Raw genomic sequence first — 16,518 nt, 5'->3', positions numbered from 1 at the left:
AGAATGAGTTTGGGAGTGTTCCTCCCTCTGCTATGTTTTGGAAGAGTTTGAGAGGGATAGGTGTTAGCTCTTCTCTAAATGTTTGATTAAATTCGCCTGTGAAGACATCTGGTTCTGGGCTTTTGTTTGTTGGAAGATTTTTAATCAGAGTTTCAATTTCAGTGCTTGTGATTGGTCTGGTCATATTTTCTATTTCTTCCTGATTCAGTCTTGGCAGCTTGTGCATTTCTAAGAATTTGTCCATTTCTTCCAGGATGTCCATTTTATTGGCATAGAGTTGCTTGTAGTAATCTCTCATGATCCTTTGTATTTCTGCAGTGTCAGTTGTTACTTCTGCTTTTTCATTTCTAATTCTGTTGATTTGATTCTTCTCCCTTTTTTTCTTGATGAGTCTGACTAATGGTTTATCAATTTTGTTTATCTTCTCAAAGAACCAGCTTTTAGTTTTATTGATCTTTGCTATCGTTTCCTTTGTTTCTTTTTCTTTTATTTCTGCTCTGATCTTTTTTTTTTTTTTTTTTTTTTTTTTTTCTTTTTGCGGTATGTGGGCCTCTCACTGTTGTGGCCTCTCCCGTTGCGGAGCACAGGCTCCGGATGCGCAGGCCCAGCGGCCATGGCTCACGGGCCCAGCCGCTCCGCGGCATATGGGATCCTCCCAGACCGGGGCACGAACCCGTATCCCCTGCATCGGCCGGCGGACTCTTAACCACTGCACCACCAGGGAGGCCCTCTGCTCTGATCTTTATGATTTCTTTCCTTCTGCTAACTTTGGGGTTTTTTTGTTCTTCTTTCTCTAATTGCTTTAGGTGCAAGGTTAGGTTGTTTATTCGAGATGTTTCCTGTTTCTTAAGGTAGGATTGTATTGCTATAAACTTCCCTCTTAGAACTGCTTTTGCTGCATCCCATAGGTTTTGGGTCGTCATGTCTCTATTGTCATTTGTTTCTAGGTATTTTTTTATTTCCTCTTTGATTTCTTCAGTGATCACTTCGTTATTAAGTAGTGTATTGTTTAGCCTCCATGTGTTTGTATTTTTACAGGTCTTTTCCTGTAATTGATATCTAGTCTCATAGCATTGTAGTCAGAAAAGATACTTGATACAATTTCAATTTTCTTAAATTTACCAAGGCTTGATTTGTGACCCAAGATATGATCTTGGAGAATGTTCCATGAGCACTTGAGAAAAATGTGTATTCTGTTGTTTTTGGATGGAATGTCCTATAAATATGAATTAGGTCCATCTTGTTTAATGTATCATTTAAAGCTTGTGTTTCCTTATTTATTTTCATTTTGGATGATCTGTCCATTGGTGAAAGTGGGGTGTTAAAGTCCCCTACTATGAATGTGTTACTGTCGATTTCCCCTTTTATGGCTGTTAGTATTTGCCTTATGTTTTGAGGTGCTCATATGTTGGTGCATAAATATTTATAATTGTTATGTCTTCTTCTTGCATCAATCCCTTGATCATTATGTAGTGTCCTTCTTTGTCTCTTCTAATAGTCTTTATTTTAAAGTCTATTTTGTCTGATATGAGAATTGCTGCTCCAGCTTTCTTTTGATTTCCATTTGCATGGAACATCTTTTTCCATCCCCTCACTTTCAGTCTGTATGTGTCTCTAGGTCTGAAGTGGGTCTCTTTTATACAGCATATATATGGGTCTGGTTTTTGTATCCATTCAGCCAATCTGTGTCTTTTGGTGGGAGCATTTAATCCATTTACATTTAAGGTAATTATCGATATGTATGTTCCTATTCCCATTTTCTTAATTGTTTTGGGTTTGCTATTGTAGATCTTTTCCTTCTCTTGTGTTTCTTGCCTAGAGAAGTTCCTTTAGCATTTGTTGTAAAGCTGGTTTGGTGGTGCTGAAGTCTCTCAGCTTTTGCTTGTCTGTAAAGGTTTTAATTTCTCCATCAATTCTGAATGAGATCCTTGCTTGGTAGAGTAATCTTGGTTGTAGGTTTTTCTCCTTCATCACTTTAAATATGTCCTGCCACTCCCTTCTGGCTTGCAGAGTTTCTGCTGAAAGATCAGCTGTTAACCTGATGGGGATTCCCTTGTGTGTTATTTGTTGTTTTTCCCTTGCTTCTTTTAGTATATTTTCTTTGTATTTAATTTTTGACAGTTTGATTAATATGTGTCTTGGCATGTTTCTCCTTGGATTTATCCTTTATGGGACTCTCTGTGCTTACTGGACTTGATTAACTATTTCCTTTCCCATATTAGGGAAGTTTTCAACTATAATCTCTTCAAGTATTTTCTTAGTCCCTTTGTTTTTCTCTTCTTCTTCTGGAACCCCTATAATTCGACTGTTGGTGCGTTTAATGTTGTCCCAGAGGTCTCTGAGATTGTCCTCAGTTCTCTTCATTCTTTTTTCTTTATTCTGTTCTGCAGTAGTTATTTCCACTATTTTATCTTCCACGTCACTTATCCGTTCTTCTGCCTCAGTTATTCTGCTATTGATCCCATCTAGAGTATTTTTAATTTCATTCATTGTGTTGTTCATCGTTGCTTGTTTCATCTTTAGTTCTTCTAGGTCCTTGTTAAATGTTTCTTGCATTTTGTCTATTCTATTTCCAAGATTTTGGATGATCTTTGCTGTCATTATTCTGAATTCTTTTTCATGTAGACTGCTTGTTTCCTCTTCATTTGTTAGGTCTGGTGGGTTTTTATCTTGCTTCTTCACCTGCTGTGTGTTCTTTTGTCTTCTCATTTTGCTTATGTTACTATGTTTGGGGTCTCCTTTTTGCAGGCTGCAGGTTCGTAGTTCCTGTTGTTTTTGGTGTCTGTCCCCAGTGGCTAAAGTTGGTTCAGTGGGTTGTGTAGGCTTCCTGGTGGAGGGGACTAGTGCCTGTGTTTTGGTGGATGAGGCTGGATCTTGTCTTTCTGGTGGGCAGGTCCACGTCTGGTGGTGTGTTTTGGGGTGTCTGTGGACTTATTATGATTTTAGGCAGCCTCTCTGCTAATGGGTGGCGTTGTGTTCCTGTCTTGCTAGTTGTTTGGCATAGGGTGTCCAGCACTGTAGCTTGCTGGTCGTTGAGTGAAGCTGGGTGCTGGTGTTGAGATGGAGATCTCTGGGAGATTTTTGCCGTTTGATATTACGTGGAGCTGGGAGGTCTCTTGTGGACCAGGGTCCTGAAGTTGGCTTTCCCACCTCAGAGGCACAGCACTGACTCCTGGCTGCAGCACCAAGAGCCTTTCATCCACACGGCTCAGAATAAAAGGGAGAAAAAGTAGAAAGAAAGAAAGAGGATAAAAGAAAATAAAATAAAGTTATTAAAATAAAAAATAATTATCAAGAAAAAAAATTTTTTTAAATTAAAAAAAATATACAAAAAAAAAAAAAAAACCCCCGGATGGATAGAACCCTAGGACAAATGGTGAAAGCAAAGCTATACAGACAAAATCTCACACAGAAAAATACACATACACACTCACAAAAAGAAGAAAAGGGGAAAAAGTAATAAATCTTGCTCTCAATTCCACCTCCTCAATTTGGGATGATTTGTTTTCTATTCGGGTATTCCACAGATGCAGGTACATCAAGTTGATTGTGGAGATTTAATCCGCTGCCCGTGAGGCTGCTGGGAGAGATTTCCCTTTCTCTTCTTTGTTCGCACAGCTCCCGAGGCTCAGCTTTGGATTTGGCCCCGCCTCTGCTTGTAGGTCGTTGGAGGGCGTCTGTTCTTCGCTCAGACAGGACGGGGTTAAAGGAGCCGCTGATTCGGGGGCTGCGGCTCACTCAGCCCGGCGGGGAGGGAGGGGTACGGATGCTGGGCGAGCATGGAGCATGCGGCGGCAGAGGCCGGCGTGATGTTGCACCACCCTGAGGCGCGCCGTGCATTTTCCCAGGGAAGTTGTCCCTGGATCCCGGGACTCTGGCGGTGGCGGGCTGCACAGGCTCCCGGGAGGGGTGGTGTTGATAGTGACCTGTGCTTGCACACCGCCTTCTTGGTGGCGGCGGCAGCAGCCCTAGCGTCTCATGCCCGTCTCTGGGGTCCGCGCTGTTAGCCGTGGCTTGCGCCCGTCTCTGGAGCTCCTTTAAGCAGCGCTCTTAATCCCCTCTCCTCGAGCACCAGGAAACAAAGAGGCAAGAAAAAGTGTCTTGCCTCTTGGGCAGGTCCAGACATTTCCCCGGACTCCCTCCTGGCCAGCCGTGGTGCACTAACCCCTACAGGCTGTGTTCACGCCGCCAACCCCAGTCCTCTCCCTGGGATCCGACCGAAACCCGAGCCTCAGCTCCCAGCCCCGCCCGCCCCGGCGGGTTAGCATACAAGCCTCTCGGGCTGGTGAGTCCAGGTCGCCACCGATCCTCCGTGCGGGAATCTCTCCCCTTTGCCCCTCCGCACCCCTGTTGTTGTGCTCCTGTTTTTTTTGGATTATTATGTTTTGAATTCTTAACTTGTCCTAACTAATTAGAAAAGCTGACCTTTCCCTCACAGCAGTTTTTAAAATTTAAATATTACGTTGTGACATTCTCAGGACTCTGCCTTTCACGTTCAGTGTTACAGCCTGAAGTCGGATATTGTGGAGGTTTGGGTTTGCTTTCTCTTGACCCAATGTGATTTCCTGTTTCTAAGAAAACAATTTTAAAGACTCTTAAAAGGAATTTCTTGCATGCTTGGCAGCTCCCGTAAAACCACATTTTAGTAAGCCAGTGTGAATGAAGTATATTAAAAAAATCAAAGAAAGAGCCATATTGCTTGATCAAATTAGCATTTTTGTTTTGTGGAAATTGGATCTCATAGAAAAATCCAGTGATTTAGGAAGTGTCTGCTTTTGTAATCAGATAAACCAAGAACCAAAAGTTTCATCTTGATTTGTTTAATCATCCTAGTTCAAGGGGACAGTTGGTCACGAATCGGGGTTTACTTTGTGCTGGAGTGAATGCATACTAGTGAATCCGATTAATATGTTTTTTTTTTAAAAAAAACCAAAGTCACAACTGGGGCATCTCTCTTCAAATGAGCTCACAAATTTGGAACTAATTCACATGCATTGTCACAATATTCTGGAGAAAACCCCTGTTACTTCCATCACTTAGTCAATGGAAAAAATGAACATCAGTGAGTCTTTTGCTAGTTAGATATTACTCTCTGCAGGAGATTCACACCTCCTGGCTCTCAGGTCAGAGATTCAGCTTCTCTCGGAATTGTCCTAGAAATTGGCTTCTCGTGAATATTTTAATAGGGGCGTGTTTTTGTAACTAGATAGGTACTTTATTCATTTGAGTAATGTTTGCTGAGTACTCACTATGTGGTAGGCACCTTTCTAGAGGCAGACAGTATGGTGAGGAATAAGGCAGGGAAAGTCCCTGATTTTATTCATCTATTAAGCACTTGTATAAGGGCTTACTCTATGCCAGCAACTATACTAGGTACTTTACAGATATTAAATCATTTAATCCTCCTAACAATGCTGTGGGGTGGGTACTCTTATCCTTGTTTTGCAGGTGTAAAGAAGGAGGCTCAAAGTCACCTGGCTGGCAAGTGACTGAGCCAGGGTTGAACACAGGATGAGTGGTCATTCTGTAAGCCTCATCTCATAAGCTTACACATTCCTTATAAAAACAAAACAAAACAACACACACGCACACACACAAGAACATAAAAACTATGGGCAGTCTGACCACTGTTAATGTTTTGGTGTCTCTGTTCCAGTCCTCATCATATGTGTCTGTGTAGAGGGGTGTGTGTGTGTTTAAATGTATACAGTATCTTATTGATTGGTTCCCACTTATTTTCACAACATATTATACATGTTTTGCAGGCCAGTGCATTTAAAAAATAGAATTGTAACTAGCTCTACAGTGTTCCATGGTTTGTCTATATCACGATTTCTCTAACCAGTTTCCTACCACTTAACAATGTTTCTTAATTTTGTATTTCATAAACCCTGATTTAATTCATGTCCTTGTAACCAAATCTTTTTACAAATCCGTGACTCTTCAAACATTTCTGAATGAAGAACGGTATTAAAACTCTAAATATTTATGCGGTATCCACGTGCAGTCAGCGCTTTGTGAATATGACGATGTCAACATGCGAACATGCTTTTCCTTCCAGGCTAGTGGATGACAGATGTGTGGTGCACCCAGAGGCGGGGGACCTCGCCAACCCTCCCAAGAAGTTCCGAGGTAAGAAAAAGATGCTTCCTTTGTATTATGTGATCTAACTGGCAGTACTTTTATGTCTTAAAATAAGGAATGTTAGAACTTTATTCAGCATGAAACTTTCAAATAGAAATATGTCCACTGAAAATTCTTTCAAAAATATCCCCATCATTTTTCTTCTTTTACACGTTGAAGGGTTGGTACTGGAAGAATAGTTTCAAGTTTTGTTTTGCTGGACAATAGTCTGTGTGTTGAAAGGAAATCTTGGTAATTAACTGTGGGAGACCACTTTTCAAACCAGTAAATACAGCCGAATGATACGTATTTATATATTTCCGTGAGAGTGTACTATAAATGTTAGTGTTTCATTATCAGCTCTTTAATTTATCTTTGTAAAATCTCCAGGATGGTGACACTGGTGTGTTAGCTTAGCTTTTAAAATGTCACTTTGGCTGGTATATAATAACTACCAATTGTCTTAGAACTCCCTTGTAGGTATAATTTTAGAGAGAGCATCATACTGTCAACTGAGAAATTGTTCATAGTAGGAGACTGATTATGACTGTTACAAGAGAAGGATTAATGGAGCTTGCAGAGAATCACAGACAACTAAAACCAGTAATTAAGAGCTTGTGCAAATCAATTTCATAGTTTGTGTATACTTATAATAATAATTTAAAAACAGCTTTCATTTTGAACATACTGTGAAAGCATTCCTCCTCACAATGATGAAAAGCAGGTTTAATAAGGGATACAGATCTGGAGAGAGAGTCAAAGGGATTTGCTAGAGCCCCAGACCCAACTCAGGATGTGGTCTCCCAGCAGTGGGGAAGGGAGATGCCTAATGTTTGGTACATGTTTCCCATGTTTCACTTTCTGTGACAGGCACTTTCTACATAGTTCTTATTATAAGAATATGCAAGAATATTGCATTTTCATCTTGCAGAGAGAGTGACGAGGACAGTAAATGTCCTTCGAGTGGAATTGGTCACTTTTTTAAAAAAATTAATTAATTAATTAATTTATTTTTGGCTGTGTTGGGTCTTTGTTGCTGCACGTGGGATTTCTCTAGTTGCAGCAAGTGGGGGCTACTCTTCGTTGCGGTGCGTGGGCTTCTCATTGCGGTGGCCTCTCTTGTTGCAGAGCATGGGCTCTAGGTGCATGGGCTTCAGTAGTTGTGGCATGTGGTCTCAGTAGTTGTGGCTTGCGGGCTCAGTAGTTGTGGCTCACAGGCTCTAGAGCGCAGGCTCAGTAGTTGTGGCGCATGGGCTTAGTTGCTCCGTGGCATGTGGGATCTTCCCAGACCAGGGCTCGAACCCGTGTCCCCTGTATTGGCAGGTGGATTCTTACCCACTGCACCATGAGGGAAGTCCCGAAATTGGTCACTTTGAATAAGTGATCCAGATGTCTCCCTAGGTGGAGAAATTAGCAGAAAGAAGGCTGTGGGAGATACACCACCCATTAGAAGCACCCATAACAGTGCTCAGTGGGGACACTCCCCCAGCCCTGGGCACATGAGGTGTTCTCAACCATACACAGTCCCCACCGAGGATGGACTCACAGTAGAATTACATGAAGGAGAGTCAGCAGTTGTGGCAAACAAGATGCGAAGTGCTCCGGGACACCTTGCCAGACACTGTGCCATAAGTGTGTGGAAATGATTTCAGAGACAGAAGAGGCTAGAGGAGCCTAATGGAAGAATGGACAATATGAAAAGGAAGACACAGGTTCTAAAGAGCATGAACTAGCTATTATATAAAGATGAGGAGACAGTGTTATGGAAAAGAGAGCTGAGGAAATTACCCAGAATGCAGTGAGGAGGAAAGTATGAACAAGTCATGAAAAGCTTGGAGGAGGGACTGAGAAGATCCAGCAGCATCTAATCGAATTCTAGAAGGAGAGGCTGGAGCGCGTGAGAATGAGGTAAAGAGATACGGGCAAGAACCTTCCTAAATTGTAGAAAACCACTGTTCCTCAGGTGGAAGAGACACACTGAGTTCAGAGTAGGGATGATAAGCAAATCCAGATCCACAGACACTCCTTTGTGAACTGTAGGATGATAAAGATAAAAAGTTTTAAAAGTGAACTGGGACAACAAATCGGCATTTGTAACAGAAAAAAAGCTTGGGGTTCGGGTTTTAACTGCACTTTTCGCTGGCTGTGTCATCTTAAGTAGGTCACCCAACCACTTAACGTCTCAGAGGACATCTGTCATTGGCTGCTGAGACCAGGGCTGTATAAAAACAAGAATAATCTTACCACACAAGGCTTTGTGAGGCTTGGAATCTTTCCAGAGAATAAATGTAAAAGTGTTTTAAGTCATTATACAAATGGTAGCTAACTTATAATGGAAAGGCATAATGTATTTCCTTTAAACATATTTGACTCTGCTCTTGCATTATAACCTCTTCAAGGGAAGGATTTTATTTATTTTTTTTTGTGTTTCCCAGGCACAGAGGTTTGCCCACAGTAGACATCCAAAAAAAAAAAAAAAAAAAATAGCCATTAGATGCTTGTGGGTGGGAGACCCAAACTTTCCCTGGGATCATGTGAAACAACTTGGTTCCCAGGGGTGCTTCACGCTTCACGGCCACGAGCTTGGGTAGCCTTATTCCTCTGTCAGTCAGGGGAGGTTAATCTTCAAAGATAAACCTTCAGGTTTTGTGGCTGCCTTTTTTCTTTTAGATATTTTATTGTATCTGAGGGAACTCTGCAGTAACAGCTCTGTACCCAGTAGGTAATTATACACAGATACTTGGTGTCATATGATTCAGCGGGCGCTGGTTCAAAGTATGAATCACTCAGGTGCTCCGTCTGCCCTGGAAGGCTGGCTTTTCCTGTAATCTGATACTTTAGGTCATTGTCCTTGCTCGTTTGCTCTCATTTTCTACCTCTGGTTTAAGACTAAGCCATTTGTCTCACTCCACTCATCATTGGAGAAGGAGGGTATTTTCCTGTTGGAGATTGAAGATTCCCTTTTATCTTAAAGCTCCGACTCTTCTCTGATTCTTGGAAGCCCATCCTGACGGAGCCCCGGAGGAGGATTCCTTGAGATGGGCTTGTCTCTGCCCTGACCTTCACACTGCTCGGCAGCCATAAGCAAACCTTGTTTTCCCAAATGCTGTATCCTTTCTCATACCTTGTGTTTTTGCAGCTTCACTCTTCTCTTCCTGAGTGTATTTCTCCTGTTCCCTTTGGCTGTAAAAGCCATCACTTTTTCATAGATTTGCCTTCCAAGATCACCACTCCTGCATTTCCAGACTCCTCTGCTAGGTTTCCAGAGCACCCTCCTTTCTTGTTACTTTTCAGATAATGTGAAGAAACTATAGTGTATCAGCAACTGTACTTCAGCTGCACCTTAGTTCCTCTTGCCTCAGCCAAACGATGTTCTGAAATTAATTTGAAAAGATTTTTATTTTTCATACTCACTTTATGATTTGTTCAAGTGAATCATAAAATCTTAGAGCTTCTAGGCAATTAAAAGTAAATCTAGGGCTTCCCTGGTGGTGCAGTGGTTGAGAGTCCGCCTGCTGATGCAGGGGACACGGGTTCGTGCCCCGGTCTGGGAAGGTCCCACATGCCGCGGAGCGGCTGGACCCGTGAGCCATGGCCGCTGAGCCTGCGCGTCCGGAGCCTGTGCTCCGCAACGGGAGAGGCCACAACAGTGAGAGGCCCCCGTACCAAAAAAAAAAAAAAAAAAAAAAGAAGTAAATCTAGTACAGTTCCCCACTTTTTTGAATGAGGAGCCAGAGTTTGAAAGAGGTTAACGTGTCTCCTCAATACACAACATTGTCCGAGAAGTGCTCCTTTGACTGTGTCCTGTGTCCCACTGCCTCTCATGAACAGAGGAAGTGAAGTTCTAACAAACAAACAACTTCCCAAGGGTTATTTAAAACCTGGCGGCTGGAGAGCTATTTTCAGTAGAAACCACACAATCGGAATAGTATTAACCGAAGCACATTGGCTTTCTCTTAAGTGAGTGCAAAATTCTTTTCATGATCAAATATCCTCTCATTTTTAAAGATCAAATTTAAACTTTGGAATACATATTTATTTATTTATTTATAAATATTTATTTATTTAATTTATTTATTGTGGCTGCGCTGGGTCTTAGTTGAGGCATGCGGGCTTCTTAGTTGTGGCATGCATGTGGGATCTAGTTTCCCGACCAGGGATCGAACCTAGGCCCCCTGCATTGGGAGTGTGCCGTCTTACCCACTGGACCACCAGGGAAGTCCCTGGAATACAGTTAGATGTAAGAGGAGTCGTAAAGGTAGTATAGAGACTTCCCTTCCATCCAGTTTCCCCTATGTTAGCATCTTACATAACCTTGGTACATTTGTCAACACCAAGAAATTACCATTTGTACATTACTATTGACTAAATTCCAGGCTTCCTTCGCATGTCAACAGTTTTCCATTGTCCTTTCCCCATCCTCATCCCATCCAGGATCCCTCGTGCCGTTAGTCATCATGGCTCCTTAGTCTCCTCTGGCCTGGGACACTTTCTTAGTCTTTCCTTTTTTTTTTTTTTTATGACCTTGATACTTTTGAAGGGTACTGGCCAGGTATTTTGTAAAATGTCCCTTGGTTTGGGTCTGGCTGATGTTTTTTGTCATGGTTAGAGTGGGGCTTAGGTTTTGAGAAGGAATAGCACTGAGGTTAACTGCCTTTTTCCTTGCCTTGTACAGGGGCACGTATTATCAACACGATTTATCACTGGTCCTGTTTTTTGATATACAATTTAACCCTCTTTCCCCATACTAAATTATAGCAGTTATTTTTGTTGACTTTATATTCTTTTCATTTTTCTTTTTTTTTCTCCTAGTTCTTTTATGCACGTACGTCTCCCCCTGTTCTCTAGAAAACCCTGGTGTAGATTTTTCCAAAAGTTTGTGCATATTAATACGTGTGCATTTTCTATTAGGAGGAGAAACTGATCTAAATCAAAACAAGGGAGGTTTGTGTGTCCTTTTATTACCATCAGGGTGATAAAACGCGAAGTAACGCAGAACCCAGGGGGCCACTCCCCAGGAGGGCTGAGGGAAGCGGAGACAGCTTCTTTTCTTGGTTGATTAGATAATTCACAGCCTTGGGCCATTTGGTCTTGAAATTTCCAACTCTGAGACTCTGTGGTCATTTGATACGTGACTGTTTCCTAATCCGCTAAGCCTACCAAGTGGCTGCTTCTGGAAAGCAAAAAGTCATTCTGAGGCAATAAGTTAGAATGCTTCAGGAGCTAAAACAGAGACTTTCTCTGCTGTGCGGTGCCACATGAAAGCAGGTAGTGAGTTTCAGGGACTTGGGAGAACACTGACAAGACCATTTCTTTAACTCAGTTCCTTCTCTGCATATAATTCCGGGAAGTCGTCTTGAAGGCTGGAACTCTCACCTTTTGGCTCTACTCATGGAGGTTATACACTTAAAAGTATCTGCGCAAAAGCCATCCAGCTAGGTAGTAGCTTTGGCTTTTTATGTAGTTGAACATGTCAGTCTTGTCTAGCACAGTAGTTCTCTGGTATGAGCCAATTATAAATACTTCCTCTACCAGCTTAACAATTGCTTTATTGTATTTCTTCAGATTTGATGTTAGTGTAAATTTTTTGGGATGAAGACTGAAACTGTTTCAGATTTGAAGTTACTACCATTTATCGAGCATTTAATACATGCTACACTGGGCTCAGGGCTTCCTGTGCATTAATGTTTAGTCATCACAATAACCCTATAAAGTAGAAATTGTTGCTATCCCAATTTTGCAGTTGGAAAGTTCAGTATAAAGAAAGTATACAACCGTTTTAAGGTCGCTGAGCTTATTAGTGGTAGAGTTGGGAGTCAAAACAAGTTTGTCTGACTCCAGAGCTGTTTGTTTTTAACCACTGTACCATACTGTCTATTGAATAATGCCCTCCTGTAAATTCTACCTGATGGTCCAGTAAAGCCACACAGATTCCATCTAATCCCTCTTCCACACAATGGAGCTTTAAATATTTATTTAGAACGATTATATTCCTGTAGATGTTTTCTTCTCCGGTCTTAATTAAAAAAAATTCTTTCACCTGTTGCCAGCTACAGATTCTTCAGTGATTTCTCTAGTCTTCATCACACTGCTGTGTTTGGTTTCTGGTGAGGTTCCTGTTTGTCAAATTAATTCTTAGCGGTGTAGAAAGAACTGAACATAGTACATTTGGGTGCAGTCTGATGAGACTCTCCCTCTTTTTTGGATGCCACACTTGCAGCCCAAGCGTCCTGAGTAGGACTCCCTAACTCACCTGCAGCTGTTAGTCGACCCAAACTCCTGAGGCTTTTTCATTCGCATCTCTGGACCCTTGTTTCCCTCCTCGTGCGCTGCATAATTGGTATTTCGGAACCAAGCGGAGAATTGGCTACTTTCATCTTTTTAGCATTGGTCATTGTTCTAACCTGCCAAGCTTCCTCTTTCTCTCTCTCTTTTTCGATCTTAACTCTCATCCACGTTATTTATTCAAATGCCCAGCCTCATGACATCTTGAAATTTAAGTGGATAAAAGGGATATATGTGATACTCTCCTTTCATGTGTTCTTCTAGTGTGATTGGATATATCGGAAGAGAAATAGATTAGGAGTGTGTTAGTTGGAGCATCTGCACATTTGACCCTGGAAGATGCGGATGGAGGGAATTACTTTGGGAGGTGGTCCTGGGAAGCGTGAGTGAGGGAATGAAGGAGAGTCAGCCTCATGGAATGAAAGTCAGTGAAGTGTGAATAAGGCCCGCCACTGTGGCAGCTGGAACTCAGTCCTGCAGGGCCCTTGGAGAAACCAGGAGGAACGTGCTTCAGAATCTCCTACCCAAGGGCGGAAAGGCTGGGACCAGCTTCCATCCTCTGTGGGTTGAGTTGTCACCCCCTTCCACACAGACATCTGGATTGCTCCTGCTTGCAGCTGAGCAAGTTCTTCAAGTGTCAGGGAAGCCCTCATGAGGACAAGAGGAGAGATGCGGGAGCTTGAGCTTGGAACCTGCCCACAGGCTGGGGTCCACTGTGGTGTCAGTGAACTTGGGCCTGAGGACGCGGTCACAGTACTGTGCGTGCTCAGAATTTGCACTCGTTTCTTTAGTTGAAAGACCTGCAATTAGACTGCCAAGTGTTTGAGGGCAAGACTGTGTTCTGTTGAATTACCAAGATCAAGAACAGTATTTTCAATATCACTGGGGCTGACTTAATTTTTGTTGAATTAATAGATAAATGTTTTTCTAGAAAAAAATTATAATTCTTAAAGGCAATATAATTTCAGTTCTTTTGTCACATGCTTTTTTTGGAGGTCTTAATACTACCTAGCTTGTAACATAGTTGTTAGCTGATTACTTCATTTATGAGAAAGCAATGTATAGACCTGTTATAGTATTACAGTTTTGTATTCTAGGCCTCTAAATTTCAGCTCATTGGTATTAAATGTGCATTCTAACATATAAATCTGTAGTGTGAATAGCAGAAGAGGAAAACTTCTACATGAGTTACGTGAAGTTCTTTTAGGTTGTAGTGTGTTGTGGTTTGCTGCTACTCAGAGAAGTTTAGAAAATTGCAGTGGATTTCCAAGCCAGAAATTACAAAATTTATTAACAAATGTCTTTAAAATTCTCCAGTTCAATGTCACTGCTGTGTTGATTCTGTGTATTTATGGTAAGTCATCATATTAAGAACCTTCCACAGCTTATTATTAAACTCTTAAGTGGCAGTGGAAATTGGGTAATAAGATTATTCTTTTCAGTGAGGTTTCAGAGAAGGCCCAAAGGATGAAATGAAAACAGATTGCTTTGCTTCTTTGCTTCTTCTGTTGAAGCTAGTCAGGATTGTAAAAGGGCTCGTACTTTAAAATACCTTAGTCTCTATTGGAGGGGAGTTGCTGTGGTTATGAATGGTCAAATAAGACTACTTCGGAATTCTAATCAACTGCTGTTTAGGGCTGCCCTCATACAATTAATTGAGTATCTAAAATATATATGTGCTGTATGAACTTTGATTGATTTGTGGCTTTGACTTGTGAAGTTTAATGTTCTCCTTGAAGAGTGAAAAGTAATGGGCAGAAAATTAACACTTGTGATGTACGTGGTTTAGTGGTGTTAGAACAACTCCCGTGCTCTGATTGTGTATCCATGGGCCGATTTTCCTGAGCTGGGGGCTTGTGTGTAAAAATCTTCCTTCTAATATTGTGTATGAAGTTAAATATGTGTCTAAATTTTTTTGCAAGTACTGAATAAATGCCTTTTGTCTGTGAACACTTTAACTTAATAACCAAGATGGCTCTTTCTAAGAATAGAAAGTCCTAAATATTGGAATTCTTAACTTTGAGTGCTTTTGATGGCCTTTAACCATGTTACCTTACTTAATTCTTAATAGCCCCATTTTACTAATTTGGAAACTACACTGTAGAGAAGTAAAGTAACATGCTCAAGGTCACACAGCTGGTAGGTGGTGAGGCGGGCTTATTTGAAGCTGGTGTTTTCACACTGTAAGGTCTTGATAAATTTAGTAGAGATTTATTGGTTATCCACTCTGTGCAGTGCAGTGTGTGAACTAAGGTACTAAAGTTCAAATGAATCAGAAACGAATGCTGCTCTCAAGGAATTTATAATCTACTGAGGGAGATAAGATGTGTTTATAAATAATTGTAACCCAAGGTAGACAATGATAAGGGGTAAATAAAAAGTTGTGGTAAAGGTATGGTGGGAAGATGGAGATTTTTTTTTTTGTGTGTGTGTGGTACGCGGGCCTCTCACTGCTGTGGCCTCTCCCATCGCGGAGCACAGGCTCCGGATGCGCAGGCCCAGCGGCCATGGCCCACGGGCCCAGCTGCTCCGTGGCATGCGGGATCCTCCCGGACCGGGGCACGAACCTGTGTTCCCTGCATCGGCAGGTGGACTCTCAACCACTGCGCCACCAGGGAAGCCCAGAAGATGGAGATTTTAATGAGATGAGAAAAGCTTCTTAATTAAGATAGCAATTGACCTGTAACTTGAAAGATTGGTGCCTGCAGGGAAGGGACATCTAGGCTTTTCAGGCCTAGTATTCACCTTTTCATGAAAGTAGCTCCTAGGATAATGATTGGTACACAGAGTTAAATTGCATTTCCCTTTTAAACAGTAACAGAATGTTTGGTATTTTTTCAAGTACAGTACTGAGATGAAAGTGCCAAGCCATTACCCCAATAAATTTGGTCTTCTGCAGGAGATAGACAAGTAAAGCAATGATAACTAAATGTGACCAGGGCTACTCTGTTACCACTGAGGCTAATCACTGACATTTATTTAGTCCTTACTATATGTCAGGTGATGTCTGCAATGCTTTACATTCTATTAATCCATTTAATCCTTATGCAACCCTAAGTGGTATGTATTTTTATTAAGATATTATTATTAGCTGCATGCACTAGATAAGGTGCTGTAACAGAAATAAAACAACAACAACAAAAACCAATGGCTTATATAAGATAGAAGTTTATTTCTCTTTCACTTAATAGTTCCTAGATGAGTAATCCAGAACCCTCTTGCCACTTTACTCTCTTCAACATGTGGTTTCCAAAGTTGCTTCAATAGTTACTACTTCTCAGTCAGTAGAAAGGGAGCAAGAGGAATCCAGAGCAAGTAGCTTCTTCTTTAAGGAGGACTTCTGGAATTGCATATATTACTCCTATTCATATGTCATAGTCACATAGTATATTGGGTTGAATGGCTGTCTGCCGAAAGATAAGTCCATGTCCTAACACCTAGACACTGTGAATGTTACTTTCATAGGAAAAAGAGACTTTGCAAATGTAATTAAGTTAAGGATCTTGAAATGAGATCACCCTTGATTACCCAGGTGGGCCCCAAATCCAATGACAAATGACGTTATAAGAGACAAAAGAGGGGGAGACACACACATAGAGGAGAGACCTTGTGAAGACAGAGACAGAGAATGGAGTTATGTGGCCACAGGCCAAGGATCACCAGGAGCCATCAGAAGCTGGAAGAGGCAAGAGAGGATTCTCTCCTAGAGCCTTCAGAGGGAACACAGCCCTGCCGACACCTTGACTTTGGACTTTGGTCTTTGAGAACTACAGGAGAATAAATGTCTGTTGTTTTAAGCCACCAAGTTTGGCGATTTGTTACGGCAGCCACGGGAAACTCATACACATAGTTACATGTGCTGCAAGGAGGCTGAGGAATGTGATGGTTAGTGGGCTGGCCATGTGCCTACCTAGAATTCAGGAGTTCTGTCACCTAAAGGAAGAAGAGAATGGATACTGGAGGGTGGAGGGAAGGGTAACATTCTCTGCCACATCCCATTCTATTGAGGAAATTGAGGTACAATACAATGAAGTTAAGTATCTTGACCAAGGTCATATAACTAGTAAGAAGCAAAGGATTGGTTGAAATCCAGACACTTAACCACTAATT

At 41.6% G+C, this 16,518-nt stretch overlaps 1 protein-coding gene across 1 annotated transcript in view; it reads left to right on the top strand.

Moving 5' to 3' along the window:
* The window catches only part of ITPR2 (inositol 1,4,5-trisphosphate receptor type 2), a 538,352-nt gene that overhangs the window by 41,906 nt on the left and 479,928 nt on the right, over positions 1-16,518 (top strand). The window contains exon 2 of the mRNA XM_060113623.1: positions 6,062-6,132. Within this exon, the coding sequence (XP_059969606.1) occupies positions 6,062-6,132 (71 nt within the window). The remainder of the gene's footprint in view (positions 1-6,061; positions 6,133-16,518) is intronic.

This window comes from Mesoplodon densirostris, chromosome 11 (assembly GCF_025265405.1).
Source record: "Mesoplodon densirostris isolate mMesDen1 chromosome 11, mMesDen1 primary haplotype, whole genome shotgun sequence".
Lineage (NCBI taxonomy): Eukaryota > Metazoa > Chordata > Mammalia > Artiodactyla > Ziphiidae > Mesoplodon > Mesoplodon densirostris.
The sequence above is the reverse complement of the archived record's forward strand: the minus strand, read 5'-3'. Positions and strand labels throughout refer to the sequence as shown.